Raw genomic sequence first — 20,140 nt, forward strand, 5'->3', positions numbered from 1 at the left:
GCCCAAGATTTTTTTTTAAAAGTCAGATTTATACAGAGAGAGGAAGAAACATAGAGAAAGAGAGATGACCTCCATCCACTGGTTCACTCCCCAAATGGTCTCAGCAGTCAGGACTGGGTCATCCCAAAGTCAAGAGTCTGGAGCTTCTTCCAGATCTCCCAAGTGGATACAAGGGACCAAAAACCTAAGCCATCCTTCACTGCTCTCCTAGGCACATTAACAGAGAGCTGGATTTAGAATGGAGCAGCCAGATCTCTAGCACCCACATGAGATATTGGCACCAAGGCTGTGGCTTTACCCACTATGCCACAGTGCCAGTCCCTGTCTTTTTTTTTTTGTAAAAGTTCACTGTCTTGGTTCTTTTTTTTTTTTTTAAGATTTATTTTTATTGGGAAATCTGATATACAGAGAGGAAGAGAGACAAAGAGGACAATCTTCCATCCGTTGATTTGCTCCCCAAGCAGCCACAACGGCTGGAGCTGAACTGATGCCAAAGCCAGGAGCCAGGAGTGGCTTCTGGGTCTCCCACATGGTTGCAAGGGTCCCAAGGCTTTGGGCTGTCCTTGACTGCTTTCCCAGGCCAAAAGTAGAGAGCTGGATGGGAAGTGGAGTAGCTGGGATTAGAACCGGCACCTATATGGGCTCCCGTCACATGCAAGGCAAGGACTTTAACCACTAGGCTAGTGTCAGGCCCCAATTGATACTGCTTTTATAAGCATGCTTTCTCTTGCTGGCTTTATCCACTTAATTGCTAGAAATTCTTTGGTCTGTTCTCCAAATGCTACAGCTTCTGCAGGTATTTGAGCCTGCGGTAGAATGCCAGTGAGCAGTTTCAGGTCCCGCTATTTTAAAATACTCTTCCCTCTGTTATATAGAGATTGAATGTGTTCCCCAGTTTCCATTCCCCTGCATGAAATAACAATTCAGACCAGAAGCATAAATTGCAGTAATGAGAGCAGGATTTATTTAAAGTGAGCAAGTGAGTACATTCAGGTGTGAGTGCGGGCAAATGCTTATGGAGAAAAGCTTGCCAAGAAAGCTCCAGAAAGGCCTGCGTGTGAGGAGAGCACGCAGAAAGGCTCAAAAGGGCAAGGTTGCCAGCCACCGGTGCCCATTATGGGAGGGGCTGCCTGAACTGAGCTGGGTGGAGCTTGGGCAGGGTTTAATGCGTGTGAGGTTTTTCTGGGAATTGTTTCATGGCATCTCCACGTGGGGCTTTTGTGGCACCTTCTCCCCCATCAAGTAGGAGACTGAGGTGCATCATGAGAAAATGGGTGTACTGGATTGACCTGTAAGGGGAGGTGGAGTTAGAATGCAGGGCTAGAGACAGAAAATAGAAAAATCCCCCAGCCCTTTTTTCCCCCGTAACTCACTGTCCACTTAGGGCCTCTCGTGTCCCTTCTCAATGCCAAAGAGGAAGCTTGTCCAGGAACTGGCTTGATGTACTTCTCTTTGTGTAGATTTATCTAAGTACACACACACACACACACAGTAAATTTTTAAAAGAATTTCTCAAATCATCTGGTTCTGGAGCAGTTATGGGGATGAATTAGTCGATAGACCGAGGCAAATTAGTATTAAAACACCACTGTGAAACAATCATAGAGGGATGAAAGATTGATGTCATGTCTGTAATTGTAGTTTATGCCTCTAATTTACGTAAAATGAAGCTCCTGCAGCCATCAAGCTTGAGTGAAAGGCCATGAGAGAGAAATCCCAATAGTTTCAATAAAGGCATTCATCTTGTTCTGTGTTCGTGAGCCAGAGTCATTTCTCAGTTGCAGCTTGAAGTACTTTCTTGGGCTAGTTTGTGATTTTTGCATTTTCTATCCAGGCCAAGAGCCACTGTACATGTTCACAAAGGACAGTTGTTTGGGAGGCATCCTGTCTTGCTTAAGCTATCAAGCCTTTATCCTTTGTTAATCCAATAAGCGTTTCCCCGGCTCTGTCCTTCCGGCATGCTCTCCCGGAGTTTCAGGGCTGCTCCTCCCTGCCTGCCCTCAGGCTCCTGCAAGAGTTCATAGGCCTTGCTGCTGTGCTGCAAACAGCAGGTGTGGTCAGTGCTGTGATGACTAAAGCTGTGGCCTGTCTTATTAGGGCAAGGGAAATAAGTGAGACTTTAGCAAGTGCATAGTGCTGTTTCATATACGTTAGTTCAAGGTTAGCCCTGTCAAGTTAGACTATATTCACTGTGTAGTACTTCTTTCTGTTCTGTAGTGTGGAAATAATCAATGTGGAATCACTTAATATCTAAAATTTGAAATAGAGATGTAAGCATGACCTGGTTGAGTTCTGAAGTTAATTGGATGCAGGATGTATTAATGCAAAAGGGGTGAGTCCTGGCATGGATGTAAGACCAGTAAAAAAAAAAAAAAAGAAAGAAAAGAAATAAGAACCCTCATGTTTATGCTTAGTGTACAGAATTTGTCAGGACAAAAGTTTATGAAGTTGAAGGGCTTTTGCTTAAACTTTGTTGTTTCAGAGCATTTTTTGGAGGAATTTTAGGGAAAATTAACCTCTACTTCCTTCCTAGGTACATTCCACCATTGATCTGGGGGAAGAGTGGACACATCCAGACGGCCTTGTATGGGAAGATGGGCAGGGTGAGGTCACCACACCCCTACGGGCACCGGAAGTTCATCACCATGTCTGATGGAGCCACTTCAACTTTCGACCTCTTTGAGCCCTTGGCTGAGCACTGCGTTGGAGGTGAGCTAGTGTGGCATGTGCCGTGAAATGCTCCTGCCACCAACTGCCCCTTTGCGTCTGGGCTTCTGGGAAGTCAGCTGAGATGCACCCCGCAGGAGCAGCTGGCAAGGATTAACTCCAACGTGTGCTTGCCAGCACTATTTTAACCTCTTTAGAAAGCATCACTGGATAGTGTTAGATTCACCGACCACACATGAAGGAACGCATCAGCTGAGTACAGAAAAGAAGATAGATGGCTTTTATTCAAAGAAACTCCGTCCCCAGGTCTTTCTTTGCCATGTAGTGAAAAGACAGACATGGAGAAGGGAGCTACAGAGGAGCAGGAAAGACGAGGAAAAAAAAAAAAAACATGCAGGAGGTTTTAAACCACCCTTGACATGTAAGCGGAAGCGGGTGTCGCTTTGGTCTTATCAGGCAGGGAATACTGGCTGGTGTCCGTCTTTGGTACAGCAGTGATCCTGTTGCCTCTGGGGGTTGCTGGATTTGTGCTCTTTCCAGGTTCCAGTAAGAGAGACGTACCGGGTTTGAAGCAAGCTCTGCCCTTGTCTGCAGCAACCATCACATAGTTCTGTGAGCTCGTTGTGATTAACAAGCACTGTGAGCAGGCATGGGTGAGAGCTTGGAGTCCAGGCCCCCCCCCCCCCCACCGAGCTTTCAGTTGATGTCTGTGTATTTTAAACCTGCTCTTACTTCCTTGAATCCTCACTCACCGCATCCCTGTGAGCCTGGTGCTTCGTTAACCCCATGGCACTGGCAGAGATGCTGAGGCTTCTGCGGTGTGTGTGTTGGTTTTCCTTGTTGAATAATAGTTAACAGAAGTTTTCAGTACCCTCTACTTCGATGTCCTGAACACCCCCCCACACCAAAAAAAAAGACCTTTTAACACCATATTTATCATACAGAAGTCCGGGTACGGATCTCTAAGAAACAGTTTCGATTTCAATTGCTGCTTGAGTTGGAGGTTGTTTTGTACTGCCTGTACAAGAACTTTCATAAAGTACTTCATAACAAGAACTTTGGAAGAAGTGGAATTACATTCCAGAATCCTTTTGACTTCTATTCCTACTACAAGAAAATGTGTCTTGTTTGTTGTTGTTTGTTTAAAGGCACCTTGGTTTTCCATAGGAGTTCAGTAATGACTTATGGGTAAAATCTAGTAAACCAATTTTAATTCAGTGATTTAAAGTAACCAGAACCTCTGAGTAAACTGGTGATAAAGTTTTAGGTTCCCTCGGCCTGGCAGGATTCTCGCTGGAACTTAGCAGCCTGCTCCTCCTCATTCAGGTCTCGGCTCAGATGTCACTTCCCCGGAGGGAGTCCTGGACTCCCCTGATTACCTAGATTTTCCTTCCCAATAGAGCCGCGCTCCTGCCTTGGGTCCTCAGGGAGCTGGCCACTTTCCATATTTGAATGTGCAGTTGTTTATCTATCTGCTAGAATCCTAAGAGCCCCCAGAACAGTCACCTTCCAGGAAACAGTCACAGAAGGAATGGATAAATAAATAGGTTAGGAGTTCGTTTTGTGTTTAAAAATCTTGTCTTTCAAATATTTATTCCTCTGCCATATCCAGCTAAATATGTTCTTTCTCTTGTTTCTGGTGTTTTTACTTTTTCTTACCTTTAAAACACAACATTTAGTTTGAACAGTTTGTTCATCCTACCAGGATTATGGTAAAATGTTCCAAAAAAAAAGGGCAAAACCGATTCCTCATCTAGTTATGTTCCTTTATACAACCCTGTCCTTGACAGGATTGACGAAAGTGATTGTGTGAGAGGCAATACACTGAGTATTCAAAAAGTTCATGGGAAGTAACATGATGGGGAAAACATTATGCCTAGATTTCAAAACATTTTTGGTACCAAAATAAGCATCATTTATGCTACATTTTCCATAGACTTAAGGATTTTTTCCAAGACTTCCCCATTTACTTTCCCCCAAAAAGGTTCTAAGAAAAACAATTCTTTTTTCTTTCATGATTTTTTTTTAAAGTATAAAAGTTCTCATTTTAGGAAACATAGATACTACAGAAATATTTTTAGGGAGAAAATTAGACTTTAAAGCTTATTCATAAATCAACTTTAAATAGATCAAGGATTTAAATATGTGATCTGATATTATCAAATTACTAGGGAAACCCTGTGAGACATTGACATGAGCAACGACTCTTCAGAAAAATCTCAGAAGCACAGATGATAAAAGCCAAATAATATTGCATCAAACTAAGAATCTTGTGCATTGCAAAGGACACCATTAACAAAACAAGGAGGTAACTGATGAAATGGAAGGAAATACTTGCAAACTATGCAACTGAAAAGGAATAATATCCTGAATCTATAAAGAACTTAAGAAATTCAGCAACAATAAAACATTCCAAAGGACATGAACAGGCATTTTTCATGGGATAAAATCCAAATGGCAAACAGGCACATGAAAAATGTTCAGGATCACTGCAGGGAAATGTAAATAAAAAACAAACTAAGGTTTCACCTCACCCCAGTTAGAATGGCTAGCATACAGAAATCCAAAACCAGTCGATGCTGGTAAGGATGTGTGAGAAAAGGTATGCTAATCCACTGTTGATGGCAATATAAACTAGCACAACCATTATGGAAGGCAGTATGGAGATTCCTCAAAGATCTGAAAATAGATTTGCCAAATGACCCAGCCATCCTACACCTGGAAATATATGCAAATGAAATGAAATCAGCATATCAAAGTTATTTTACCCCCATGTTTTGCATGAATTTGTATTGCAGCTTAGTTCACAGCAGCTAAGATAGGGAATCAACCCAGATGTCCAGCAGAGGATGACTGGATAAAGCAAGTGTGGAATAATATTCAGCTGAATAAGAGAATGAAATCTTATCATTTACAACAAAGAGGACACAACTGCAAACCATTAATGCTTAGCGAAATAAAACAGTTCCAGAAAGACAAACTTATATTTTCCCTAGTCTGTTCATTAATATGGAGTACAAAAAAAGTTATGGATGAGTGAACTTGACACTTTGAGCTTTGCTTACTGTTCACCGCCCTTGTCAATACTCCTGAGGACCAGTAGTTACTACTTGTTGGGTAATTTATTTAGTATAGGATTATGCTTGTGATTATTTTTTTGAAACTGAAAAAATGTCATGTAAACATTAAAAGGAAAAATAGGAAAGAAGGGAAGGGGTAAAGTAGGAAGTATTAAAGCTCTTATATCTGTTTATATAAAATTTGTTCATCTTATACAAATAAAAAAATTAAACAAAATATTTAAATCACTCGTGATCTTACCACCTAGCATACCGTTGTTAATGCCTTATTTCATTTTCTATTGGTTTCAGTCAATTTTTTCCAAAATTTGTATTATTCTACATTGTATTATGCTTCTGTGTGTCATTGGAAATCCAAAAGTCTTTAAAACCAGAATTTTAATTATTACTTCTTACTCCTTAATGTCAGACCACAATTTAACCATCCTTCTCTTAGGCATATAGCTTGTTTTAATTCTATGCTGAACTTTCTTTGTCGTAAAGTTTTAGGCAAGATTGTAAGAATTAGAATTATTCTTTATGAAGGTTATACATGTATATTTCCTCTATTAAGATAATTTATTTTTTTATCTTAACTTGAGGGAACATTAGAATCATTAAAACTTTTTTCCATTTATTATATATTGGGGAGTTTGCCATATCAATTTATATAAAAATTCTCATTATTTCTAAGGAGTACACAATCCTTCACCACTTGGCTTTGTAATAATTCACTAAAACAGACCCCTATTTCTAGACCTTTAGGGTATGTTCAGTCTTCTGCCATTCCAGCCTACTGCTCATACTTGTCTGTATAATCCACAAACTGAGAAGACCCATTGTGTATTGTTTTGCATAAGCACAGAAATGTCTACAGAATAAATAACTGAACATAACTTGAAGGGTTGACAAGATCTATGAAAATACTACTTTTTATTTTTCCATTCATTCAGACAGAAATTAGGAAAAACACTTGGAAACTTGTATAGCAATTTGACAGAGGGATTTTTTTTATTGTTAAATACAGGAATAAAAAGTTAAAGAGTATATATAAAAATATTTTCTAGTCGTTTTTTTGATGTTTTTCAAAAATATCTGTCAATAACAGGTTGTACATTTTTTAAGCCAGTCCTTCACCGTAAATAGTTCAAGAAGCACTGAAATTGAGAGCTTAGACTCAAAGTGAAGGATCCTCTTTTGCAGGGAAAGTCAAAAGTTGTATGTTAAATTTGTTCCCCCTTCTTTCTAAGCCAGCAAAATATAATTGTGTTCATTTGTGAAGTCGCTTTTACTGTATACCTACAGCTGTCTGTTTCCACCCTGCAGATGATGTCACCATGGTCATCTGCCCTGGGATTGCCAATCACAGCGAGAAGCAGTACATCCGAACCTTTGTTGATTATGCCCAGAAAAATGGCTATAGGTGTGCTGTGCTGAACCACCTGGGTGCCCTGCCTAACATTGAACTGACCTCGCCACGCATGTTCACCTATGGTAAGCACAGGGTGTGGCCAAGGGGAGGTTCCCCTTTGTCTGTTTTCACGGCAAGTGAGAAACTGCTTCTGCTTCTACCTCTTTTTTTTTTTTTTTAAGTTTGGAATTCATGCCCATTTCCCAGAGACGGTAGGACACACAACAGCCAGCAGCCAACTTGTGCTGGGCATGTATAATGGATAATTCATGTCAACTTTTTTTTTTTTAAGACTTATTTTTATTGGGAAGTCAGATATACAGAGAGAAGGAGAGACAGAGAGGAATATCTTCCATTTGCTAATTCACTCCCCAAGCGGCCACAACTGCTAGAGCTGTGCCGATCCAAAACCAGGAGCCAGGAGGCAGAAGCTTCTTCCAGGCCTCCTACATGGGTGCAGGATCCCAAGGCTTCGGGCCTCCTTGACTGCTTTCTCAGGCCACAAGCAGGGAGCTGGATGGGAAGCAGGGTGGCTGGGATACAAACTGGTGCCATCTGGGATCCTGGCATGTGCAAGGCAACAACTTTAGGTGCTACCGCGCCAGGTCCTCATATCAACTTTTGAGATAGACTCTGCAACCATTCTCCAGCAAATAGATGTGGAAACAAACTCACAGACAGTCTTGCCCAAGGTGCCCTGGCTGGTAAGCAGTAACCGACAGCCAAGGAGATCAGGCAGCAGATTGTACCCTTTACCACCGTGCCACCCTGACTGACACGCATTCCTCTGGACTCTGGGACTGGCAGGCAAGGGCCCAATGAAACACATGGACGTCAGGGGGACGCAACCTGGCACATCAGCCTCCCTCTGGATTTCCTAATGCCTTGCAGGTAGAAAATGAGTCCCGTATTGAGATGAACGCTTGTTGACTTCCACTGAGTCCTGTGCTAGCTGAGGCTCTGGGTCTGCTCTGCTCATTCTTGACTCTTAGTTACCATCTCCCTTCAGACTGTAGGTCCACACGAGAGCAAACAGTTCATAATTGTATCTGTGGGAGCACGTATGTTTACAACCAGATAATTTGTGATACGCTTTAGTGAGAAAAACAAAAGATATTTATAAGGATACATCCAAAAGTTAACAGGAAAATGAAGTTAGAAAAGAAGTTTGTTCCAGGAAGCTTTTGAACTCTGTGCAGTTTTTCCACAATATACATTTCTCTGTGAACTTTTTGCAAGTATAATCTTTATAATTTTACCTAACTTTCTGTTTCTTTATCCTCCCATTCTTTATCAATGTGTGCATAGTTTTTATTTAGTTGCACTTACAGTGTGTCTATCTATGGTGACTTATTTATAATAAGATAAAATTTCTCTCATTATTTCTTCCTTTCAGGAGGCACATTGCTATTACTGCTCTATTATAGTTCATTTAACCTATCCGTTGTGTAGGGCATTGAGGTTATTTAGTTTTCAGCATTTTAAATAATGATTCTATAAATATCTTCTGTATAGAAAATTTTTCTTCTCCCCTTTAATGACTTCTTTGTGGTAAAGTTCCAGTAGAATTACAGAGTCAATACTTTTTTAAAACATTCATTCATTTACTTATTTATTTATTTATTAAAAGCCAGAATTATAGAGAGTTCCTTCATTTGCTGGTTCACTCCCCAGTTGGCCACAATAAGCCAAGGCTGAGCAGGGTCGAAAACAGGAACCAGGAGCTTCTCCTGGGTCTCCCATGCAGGTGTAGGGGGCCCAAGAACATGGGTCATCTTATACTGTTCTCCCTGACACTTTAGCAGGGAGGTCGGTTAGAAGTAAGGACATCCAGGACACAAACTGGTGCCACCATGCTGGCCCCAGACTCAATATTTCTCTTGTACATTTGTACAGATTGTCCTCCAGCAAATTCATTCGTGTTTACACTATTACTGGTGATGTGGGAGGGCGCTGTCTGCAAGTGCAAATAAGGGAAGATCATAGGGAGGGAAATGAGCATGTGTTTTGTGCTTCTGTTACTGACCTTAAGTTCTTCAGCTCGTTGGCAAGTTGAAACTGGTAAGAGGTCAGTGTGCCACACAGAGCTTACTGGGGGCTCCTGCTAGAACACAAGGGAGGCAGCAGGGCAGGACCCCAGCTGGAGCCAAAGAGGTGCTCTTAATGGAGTTGAAGCGGTATGACGGTTTCTTCTGCACACAGCACTGTGATCTGGACCCAGCCTGCAGTACCGGCTCAGCATTCTGCACAGCCATGGGGTTTTTTGTTTCATCGTGTGTTTTCACACAACATTTGCTCAAAATGGCAGTGTTGCTCACTGCCAGTATCATAGCAAGATTACATATGGGTCACATTGGGCTGTTCTGAGAAAACATACAGGTTGGGGTGTCCCTAGCACTGTATCACAGGTCTTTTGCAGTCTGGACACTGCTCTTGATGGATTTGCAGGTGGAGATGGATGTAGTCTGGTCTGAAGGGCTTGGATTAGTGAGCCCTGCTTTGCCCTGTTCACTTTGTGCCAGACAGCGCTAGGCACTCTGAGTCTGTTTCCTATTTTGTGCTCACATACGTTAAGACCCATTTCACAGACTGTTCTGTTCAACAGTTTGGTCATTGGATTGAAGACATAGGTTAATAAATGTATAGATTTATAGGCATAGGGGGAATGGTGAGTGTGTGGTAGATAAAATTGAACCCAAAAAGCAGAAACAGGCAAAATCTAACATGAATAAAAAAAGTAAGAATCAATTATAAAGTCCTGTCCTTGGGTGTTAAAGGTCCATCTGTACAAGCAGAGGTTAGGAAGACATGACCTGACTGGCAACCTGGGCAGACACTGGAGAGTACCATCGATCGGGACACTGTGTCCACAGGATCAGGAATGCCAGCAAGGGCGCCAAGTATGTGCCAACTGTAGTGCTGCAGCCTCACATAGACAGCTTCTCTTTGATCTCTGCAGCATCCCATGAAATGATAAAATTCTGATTAAAAAAAGAAATCTGATACAGAGTGCTAAGAGCAAGGGCGTAGAACCAGTAAGTGGAAGAGCTGACCTAGGGTCCTGGATCTGGTTGCTGCACTCTCCAGGATCACCTCCAGGCTGGTGGAGTCCCTGCATATGTGGGGCCCAGGGCCTCCAACTCCCCCCACCCAGTGCTGTTCTGTGGGCTACAACAGGGAGGCCTTGTCAGAAGAATCCAGAAATCAAAGAAACAGAGGTTTAGCAGTTTGATGCATGGGAAGTGCCCCACGGGACCCCCGAACAGGAGGCAGGCCGTACGTGCCATACCCCAGTCCTGCCAACAACGGACTGTGAAGCTGTGCTTCATTCCCATTCATTCCAGATTCTTGCACTACAGTAGTGAGGGCTACAGTTAGATGTGGGCATGTTAAACAGCTAAGTGTTTACTGTCTAGAACAATCAGCATGTGTTAGGTGTTGATTTATTGCTATCAAGTTCTTGAAGGTGTGTTCATGTTGGTGAGAGATTAGCCACACTCTGCATGACCCAGGCAGATAAGACATGTTCCTCAGGGGTAGGCAGTCACAGCACTGTGAATGAGCATGTGGGGTGTGTGGGGTACGCCATAGAAGGGGGTGGTAGTTAGGGAGACTCATGTGTCAAGGGCAAGATCCTCCTGGGAAAGGCCCAGTGCTCAAAGTGAGCCTGGCTTGGAGCTGGTAAGCAGAAGGTGAGCTGAAGGGAGGGCACTCCACCCACCACCGGGGTGGTGGCCTGGAAGGCCACATGAGCTGACCCTGAGCTGAGAGAGCAAAGCCATGGGGGCAAGACCGGTCTGTCTAGGAAAGCTGTCAGTCCCCCAGTTTTAAAAAGTAATTTGTTTCCAAATAGCTGTAATAGCAAAAACTGGGCCAGTCCAAAGCTAGGAGCCAGGAGCTTCTTCTGGGTTACCCACGTAAGTGCAGAGGCCCAACACTTTGAGCCAGTCTCCGCTGCTTTCCCAGACCGTTAGCAAGGGTGCTCAATGGGAAGTGAAGCAGCCGGGACTGGAACTGATGCCCATTTGGATGCCAGCTCATATGAGTGCCAGCTCTGCAGGTAGAGGATTAGTCTGATAAGCCACTGTGCGGGCCCCTTGACTTTTATTTGTATACCCACTATTGTTACTCATTTTTCATTATCGCTGCTTTGTGGCGTGGCCTGATGTCTGACAGTATTAGCTTCAACTCTGCTTCTCCAGAGTGTACTCACATCTGCCTATTTATTTTTTTCAGTTCAACTTTAGAATTATTGGGTCAAGCTGTTTGCTAGATTTCTTGACCAACAAGATGGACTAAGTGATGCTGTTGGAAGGAACAATTTGCTAATTTCAGTGGTTTGTAAGCAAAGATTTGTGTGTGAATCACACTGCAGAGCTGGGGGTTCTAACTCCTTCTTACCATCCTCCCTCCAGGACCATAGCTCCTGGACTAGCCACCAGCAGCAGCAATAATGAGCAGCCCTTAGAAGTGGAAAGATTGTGGCTGTTGAAGTTTCTGCCCAGAAATAAGAGAGGTCACTCCTGGTCACAGTGTGTTAACCAAAGAACACTGCATTAGCGCACCTGACTTCAGTGGGATGGAGAGAGAGTAGAGGCTGATGAGCACAAGCGTAATTTAGCCTAATTTTTCTTTTTTTTTTTTTTTAAGATTTATTTGTTTTTATTGAAAAGTCAAATATAAAGAGAGGAGAGGAGAGACAGAGAGGAAGATCTTCCATCCGGTGATTTACTCCCCAAGTGAGCGCAACGGCCGATGCTATGCCGATCCGAAGCCAGGATCCAGGAGCTCTTCTGGGTCTCCCATACGGGTGCAGGGTCCCAAAGCTTTGGGCCGTCCTCAGCTGCTTTCCCAGGCCACAAGCAGGCAAGCAGGGAGCTGGATGGGAAGTGGAGCTGCCGGTATTAGAACCTGCGCCCATATGGGATCCCGGCACGTTCAAGGCGAGGACTTTAGCCGCTAGGCCATGCCACCGGGCGCAAGCCTAATTTTTCAATAGAAGTTTTAATTTATAAAGTAACTTGCAAAAATCTTATTTGCATAGTGTTTACTTTTATCCTCCAAGTCTTCCTTTATAACAAACTTCTAGTCTCTTTGTGTAGGTCCCCCTCACCCCGCCCCAGAGCTTTTTTTCTTTTTTAAGATTTATTTGTTTTTATTGCAAAGTCAGATAATCACAGAAGGGGGTTTTCTGTTCATTGATTCACTCCCTAAGCAGCCACAACAGCTGGAGCTGAGCTGATCTGCAGCCAGGAGCCTGTTCCAGGACTCCCACATGGGTGCAGGGTCCCAAGTCTTTGGGCCATCCTTGACTGCTTTCCCAGGCCACAATCAGGAAGCTGGATGGGAAGTGGGGCTGCCGGGATACGAACCGGGATCGTGGTGTATGCAAGATGAGGACTTGCATCCAGGTCCTAGGCTACCATCCAGGTCCGCCAGAGCTTTTATAAGACACTATTACTAGAGCCCATTTCCTAGGGAACATAGCACATACTTAGGCCTTTTCACAGCCACAGAGAAAGGTTTTATGCCCTGATTCCTGTTTGATTTTGGCATATTTTTTTCTGGGTAAAAAATGCAGAAATAGGGAGAGTAGATTGATAACAGCGTAAACCCCAGTGTATGTATCTCCCAACCTCTACAATTAGTCAACTCCTGGCCAATCTTGTTTCACCTCCTTCCTACATCCTCTCAAAGATCATTTCAAAGAAGGTCCCACACAGCCTGTCCTTTAACTGTTGCTGTTTCAATGTGTCTATCTCTAAAATACAGCAATCTTTGTAAATTGCTTTATTTTGTCAGGACCATAAGGAAATACCAAATCAGAGTGGCTTATACAACACAGATTTATCTTTTCACAGTTATGGAGATCAGAAAGCAAAAGTCAAGGTACCAGCAGGTCTGCTTTCTCCTGAGGCCTCCCCTTGGCTTGTGAGAACCGCTTCCTTTCTGTGTGTTCCGAGTGTGGTCATCCCTTCCCTCTGCATCTATGTCTGTGTCCCTGCCCTCATCTCCTCTCATAAAGACACCGGTCACATTGGATCAGGGCCCACCTTTTAACTTAATTAACCCTCCTAATTAGCCCTCTCTGACTACAGGTGCATTCTGGGGGTTACTCTTTAACCTGTAAATTTTGGTGGGGAAACACATTCGGCCCGAAGTACTAGGCTGTCACCCACGGCCAAAACACCGGACAGTATTCCTTGAGAGTCTTCCCCAACTGCCTTCTTTCATGCTTTTTGTAAATACAGTTTGTTCAATTCAAGGTCGAAATCAGGTCGATTTATTAAATTGGCCAGTAGGTTTCTATGCCTCTTACTAACTCCCTCCCTTCACTTTTACTAGACCGGTGACCAAGTCAGCCTCTTCCATTTGGGGGTGACTGAGTCCTCAGAACAATCCCACAGCCCGTTCATCAGTCAGGCTTCCTGGTCCTACTCTGAGCACAGGTGCACCAGGCCTTGGCCCAGTCGACTTCGGATTCCTGGGCAATTCAGGGCCTGCTAACCTCAGGCTTTTGATTTGGAAGGCTTTTTTGTGATCTGACTTGCTGCCTTGTCAAGTTTGGATCTCAGATAAGGGGTTGCCCTCTCAAGGCTTGTACTTGACATTCTCCCCAATCTGATATGGTCCCACCTTGCTCCCAGTCCCTTTTGTCTCTAACTCCTGCTCCTCTTTACATTGTTCCAGGCACTTGTGATTTGAAACTATTGAACAATCTGTGAAATGATGCATTTGTTTACATGTTAATTTTCTATCTCTGCATCCCAAAAGCCCGCTGTATGAGACCAGGTGGTGTTGGTGTTCTCCCTTCCCAGGACCCCATAGAGAGGCCTTCCCAACCGACAGGAAGTGCTCGCGGTGTGACTGAATGGGGATCCAGGTGACAGATGTGAAGTGGCAGCTTGTGAATATCAGATGATATTTTACAAACTAGCATGTCCCAAATGGTGTGCCTTGTGGTTCTGTGACTCCTCCCTGTGCAAACCGCGTCTTTGCTGAGCAGAAGACGGTCATTCAAGTCACTGTAAATACCCTTTTGGCTTTTGAAATTGATCTTGACCAGAAGGAAAACTAAAAGCAGCACTGACATGAAGCCCTGTATTCTTCCTGCAATCACACCATTCGGTCTCCGTTTCTGGGAGAATTATAAAAGATCTTTTCTCCTTTATCAAATAACCCTGTTCCAAATCACATGAGCACCAATCCCTTGTCACCGGACATCTTTGCTGATGTGATTAAGGATGATTGAAAACAGATCTCTCTCGCACAGAAGAATTTCCTAAGTGGATAATTATGCATTTTTGCAATTTAGAATCCCTTGTCCTGCGTTACAAGATAAATTCATGAAGGAAAATCCTTGTGACAGCAGTTACCACTTATCTAACACTAATGAGTCCCAGGAATGTGCTGGATTCTATGTGTGCACCTCACTAATCCTCACTACCTTAGAGGTAGGTGTTAATTAGTACCCCCACTTCACAGGCTGAGGGGAAATAAGGACCTTGTACCTTACCTTGATCATGGCTGGTAAGTAGCAGAGCCAGCATCCAAACCATGTGATTAATCCCAGCTCAGCACCACCTCTCTTATCGTGTCCTTTCCTACTTAGGGTGTTGTCCATTCAATAAAAATGAGCAGGGGAATATTTCAGCTTTTTTTTAAAAAAAAAAAACTTTTCCCCACTCTCTGTGGTAGTGATCTAATTTATCGTTTTTATTTACAAGTATATTGTATTTGTTGATGCAAGGCCCTGTTAGGAATATCTTATATGATATATTTAAATCACTCACCCCACTGTTACAGATGAGAAAACTGAGGCCCAAGGTTGAGTGGCTTTTTCTAAGATCTCAAACTGCTGAGTGTGTGAGCCCATTTCAAGCCCAGGCCGTCCAGCCGTCTAGTCCTACAGGACATGGCCTCTCTGTGGAAAAGACTACATCCTGCTGAGCCAGCTAAGGAGGAAGGAAATAGTTTGTAAGCAGATACATTATAGATTTAAAGCAAAAGGTCAGCCAGAAGCCTCTTTGAGCCACAGATTTGGGCCTGATAGGTTCGGTCTGAGTTCTTTTGTTCTTTTGTTTAATATCTTCTAGACATTCCTAGAATCCTATGATAACACAGGGATACCTCAGAAACTCCCACTGTGTGAAGAAGAGCTCATATCTGGTTGGGACATGGGAAGGGTGACAGCAGACTGGTCCAGTCTATCCCACATCCCATTCAGCTCTCATACACATTAATGGACATTGAAGCCTAGCTCAACCCAACTGACCCCACTATCCAGGCCACACCCATGCTGGCATGTGCCGCCACCTGTCTAGCCAGTCCTGTCCTCAGCCCTGGATTTCATGCTCACCACTGGGAGTTGCTGCCCATTAGAAAGGTACCCAGAGTTTCCCTACTGGGCCCACTCCCAGTCCTGGAATTTGCACTTTCCAAGAGGTTCTGCATGCTAGCTTGACAGGACTTGCTCCTGATCACAGTACTTGGCCAGCTGGTGCTGCAACAAAGCCCAACCAGCCTGCACTTACTCTGGCTTGTGCATGCACCAATAAAATTGGTCAGCCCAGCCTGGCTCTCCCCCTAACTCAGTTCACATGCAGGCCAGTAAGTGTCATAGCCCTGCCCGGCCTGGTCCACCTCCAGTCTCAGTTCTCACACTCACCAGTGGGAGCAGCGGCCCAGCATGGGAGCCCCCTCTTCACTTCTACTGGGCTCACACTGCTGCACAGTCTTCCCTGCTACCCCCCACCCCCTCTGGTTTTATGTGTGCTGGTGGGTGCTGCAACACAGTTTAGCATGGCCCGTCTATCCTCGACTTTTGCCAGCAGGTGCTGTAGCCTAACCCAGCCTGGTCTGCCTCCAGTTCTAGCCCTAATGTAAACTGGCTGGTTTTGCGGCCCGACCCAGCCTGTCCTGCACCACATCCTGGTTCTAACATCTGCTAGCTATGTGATAAACTGGCCCAACCTGGTCTACCCCTTGACCTGACCCAAATGTATGCCAGCAGGAAACGTAACCTGGCCTAGTGTGGGCTGCTCCCAGCCTTGGTTCTTAGTGCTCAACTGCAGGGACTGCACCCTTACAGAGGAGTTCCCCAGGCACCTGTATCAGGTCCCTCTCAGTGGCAGATCTTGCGCATTGTGGGTTGGTCCTTGGCCCAGACTGGCTTAGTCTACCTCCTGTCCTGGCAGGAACAGTGGCCTTGCCCAACCAGTCCACACCCATTCCAGTTCTTACTGTTGGGTGCTACAGCCCAGCCAAACCTAGTCCAATCCTAGACAGAGCTCTCACATAGCAACCAGATCTTCAGTCCACTGATTCATTTCCCCATATGCCTGCATTAACTGGGGCCATGCAAAGACCAGGCTAAATAAAGCCAGCAGCCTTGAACAACTCCATTTAGGTCTCCCACATGGATGGCAGGGACCCAACTGCTTGAGCAATCACCTCCCCAGGTGCACGTCAGCAGGAAGTTGGAATCAGACGCAGAACCAAGCTTTGAAGCTCGGCGATCCATTATGGAACATGGGGATCCTACTCAATGCCTTAAACCATGTGCCAAATGCTCACTTGCAGATCTGTTGTATTGCCAGACTATCCTCTTGTTAACCTCTTGCATCTGGTATATCACTTAGATCTTCTCGGAAAAGGCTTATTCAGGAGTACCCAGTGCTTTAGAGACCAGGATAAGGGCAGGATATGGCTATTGAGAAAATTGGCAATAATACAAAAGTGTGTATCATACTGTCCAGTGAATACAAGAACATGACACTGATTATTGTATTTATTTGTCCTTCTCTTTAACTTTGTGTTTTCCTTGAGCCAACTTAGAGAGAAATGACTAAAGCTTACTTCAACAGCCAACAACTCTGCCCCTACATCAGCCTCATACAGATGACTGACTGTCTTGCATTTGTACTGTGCAAGGACCGATTTGAGAACTTGTTTTTGTTGAGCGTAAGAAGATTCATTCTTTTCTGAGCTCGATGTAAGGTATGGTTCTGTTTACAGGATTATCAGGCCCTGGTGGCTATTTTAAAGGATGTGGGGCTTGCCATCCAACTATAGCACCTTCATTATTTGCCTTCTGGCCAAATTTGGTTGGGTCATATAACTCAAGCCCACAGCCACTAGATTCTGTATTTAGAGTCAGCTCTTAAAACCAGTACTGGCAAAATGTTCTTATGTAGTATCTGCTGCATGCATTATGTTTTCATATTCCAAAAATTAGTTTCATGTGTAAAAAGGAATTCTTCACTACTTATCTGAATATGCAGGTCATGGATTTACTTATTTATTTATTTGGAAGTCAGGGGCCAGCATCATGGCATTGTAGGTGAAAGTTCGTGTCCCTATTGCTCCACTTCTGATCCAGCTTCCTGCTGATGACTGGAGAAAAGTAGCTGAAGAGGACCCAACCCTGCTACCCATGTGAGAAACCTGCAAAAAGCCTTTCAAATAAATAAATGACAATAATAAAAAGTAAATTTTAAAAACATGAAAGAAAAAAGGCAGAATTATAGAAAGAAAGCGAGATCTTCCATCTACTGGTTTGCTACCCAGGTGACCACAGCAGCTAGGCCTGCGTCAGGCCAATGGCCAGGAGCCAGGAGCTTCTTCTTGGTCTCCCACGTGGGTACAGGGGTCGAAACACTTCAGCCATGTTCCACTGCATTAGCCGGCCATTAGCAGGAACCTGGATTGCAAGTGGAACAGACGGGGACATGAACTGGCACTCGTAAGGGATCCTGGCCTTACAGGCAGCAGCTTTACCTACTACACCAGAGTACTGGCTCCATGGAATTTTTTAAACTAAAAAAATACTAAATATTTCTATTTTTAATAAGTTAAATTAAGCGACATTAGCTGCTTTGGTATCTGTATTAGAATGACTGCTGGCCCCAACAGAGGTAAACGTCACCAAATCATCTCTTCAGTTTCTGATGGAAATAGGGTACTGTACTGAATCACACCCAGTCTCCCCCATTCCCATCCATCATATGCATGAGATGAATAAATGACACCTGGAAATAAAGGATCACGTAAAGGTCTTGAAGAAAGCTTGGAAGTGTGTTGATTTTAAAGAGCCTCATCTTCCATTGGAACACACCAGTGCCAGACATGTTGGCCTAGCCTATTGACCTCCTTGATTTTCTAGACCAGACATTTACAATGTGTTTCTGTCAACGATACTACAGGGGATTAGTAAATTCCAGAAGCATCTACTCATTCTCTCTCTTTGTTCTGGTGTCCTGTCCCTCTGGCCCAGTGTTCATGGTCAGGGCAAAGGAAAGCTGGATCCAATTTACCCGTTCAGAAATGAACTGAAAACCAAAGTTTTCCAACCTGTTTTTATTCCAGGCTTCAGAACCTATGCTCCCATTTTAAAGTTTTATGAGCAGAAATTTCAGAGCCAGATAACAAAACATCCTGTGAGTTTGATCATGATTCAAAGAGAGAAAACATTTTGGATTTTTTTTTTCTACTTATTTATTTGAAAGGCAGAGTTAGAGAAAGAAAAAGAACTTTGCATCTGTTGGCTCACTCCCCAAGTGGCTGCAACATGTGGGTAAGCAGGAGACCAAACACTTGGACCGTCTCCCACTGCTTTCCTGGATACATTAACAGGGAGCTTGATCAGCAGTGGGACAGCTAGAATGCAAACTGGTGCCCAGATGGAGTCCCTAAATTTTTTTTTTTGTTGTTGTTAACAAAAAGAACAAGAACCAACATTGTGGTGGGTTAGGCTGCCTCTTGTGATGCCAGATCCCAGACTGTAGCACCGATTTCCAATCCAGATGCTTGCTAGTGTGTGTGGGAATACAGCAGAAGATGACCCACGTGTTTGGGTCCCTGCTACAAGCATAGGAAACCTGGAGTTTCTGCCTCCTAGCCTCAGCCTGATCCAGCCATGCTCATTGTGGCCATTTGGGGAGTAAACCAATGGTTGAAAAATCTCTCTCCCTCTGCCTCTCAAAGAAAAGGATACATAAAATATTTGCTTAAATATCACCTGACTTTGGTCCTCATGCCCCCCTAAGGATCATGAGCCTCATTAGAACTTACCACCCATCTAAGACTAAAGCACCAAACTAGGGCATTTGAGCTTTGAAAATGGTCTCACAAGATTTAAATTGCTTTTTCCTGCACATGTAAACAGTGAAGGAAATAGGCCCTTCCCTTATTTCAAAACACTTGACATTAGACATCAAGCTCAGAGGAAGTACCTGAAATCTTACATTGTGTTCTAGTGTTTGCAAGAAGAGCTCCTTAAGTGCCTAACCAAGTGTAGTGTAGGGATTTTTTTCAAAACGGCTAGCTTTTGGAGCCTTAGGTAAGACCAGAAATCTTTGCCTTGCGTTTCAGAGAACATCATTTCAGTATTAAAGAGAAAGGAGGCTCTGAGTTGGGGTGACCGCATCAGGGGAAGGCAACAGTACCTTGAGTTCAAAAACAAATAAGTAATATCCCCAATGCCAGACAATCTGGGATGCACAAGAATACCTCAAAAGTTTATGAAAATATGGACTGTAAAAGTTTCTTCAGAGAGCTTGTGTTGTGATGTGGTCGGTTAAGCTGCCACCTGCAGCAGCGGCATCCCCGCTGTTCCAGTTCCAGCCTAACTCCTTACTAAAGGACTGGGAAATTAGAAAAAGATGGCCCAGCTGCTTGAACCTCTGCCCCCCCGGGAGGGAGACACAGAGGAAGCTCTTGGCTATTGGCTTCAGCCTGGTTCAACCCTGGCTGTCGCAGGACTGGGAAGTGAATCCACAGCTGATTATCTGTCTCTCCCTCTCTCTGTGCAACTCTGTCTTTCAAATAAATGAATCTCTTAAAAAAATGTTCATTTAGGAGCAAATAATTGTTCAAATCCATGCATAGTTTTTCTGTAATCACATTTTTCCCGTGCATTTTTGTGAAGCCTCTTCACGTGGCCACATAAGCTATTGCACAAGGTAGAGAGCACCCGTGACCCAAACTCTCACCATGAGTTGTT

General features: G+C 43.9%; 1 protein-coding gene across 3 annotated transcripts in view; it reads left to right on the plus strand.

Moving 5' to 3' along the window:
• Nucleotides 1–20,140, plus strand: part of LOC121149301 (monoacylglycerol lipase ABHD2) — a 99,262-nt gene that overhangs the window by 54,252 nt on the left and 24,870 nt on the right. For all 3 annotated transcript variants that reach the window (XM_040969811.1, XM_040969813.1, XM_040969812.1), the window contains exons 4-5: nucleotides 2,534–2,709; nucleotides 7,053–7,220. In XM_040969811.1, coding sequence (XP_040825745.1) covers nucleotides 2,534–2,709; nucleotides 7,053–7,220 — 344 coding nt within the window. The remainder of the gene's footprint in view (nucleotides 1–2,533; nucleotides 2,710–7,052; nucleotides 7,221–20,140) is intronic.

The sequence above is a fragment of the Ochotona curzoniae genome, unplaced genomic scaffold (genome assembly GCF_017591425.1).
Source record: "Ochotona curzoniae isolate NIBS_2020 unplaced genomic scaffold, NIBS_Ocur_1.0 scaffold_4701, whole genome shotgun sequence".
NCBI classification, from domain to species: domain Eukaryota; kingdom Metazoa; phylum Chordata; class Mammalia; order Lagomorpha; family Ochotonidae; genus Ochotona; species Ochotona curzoniae.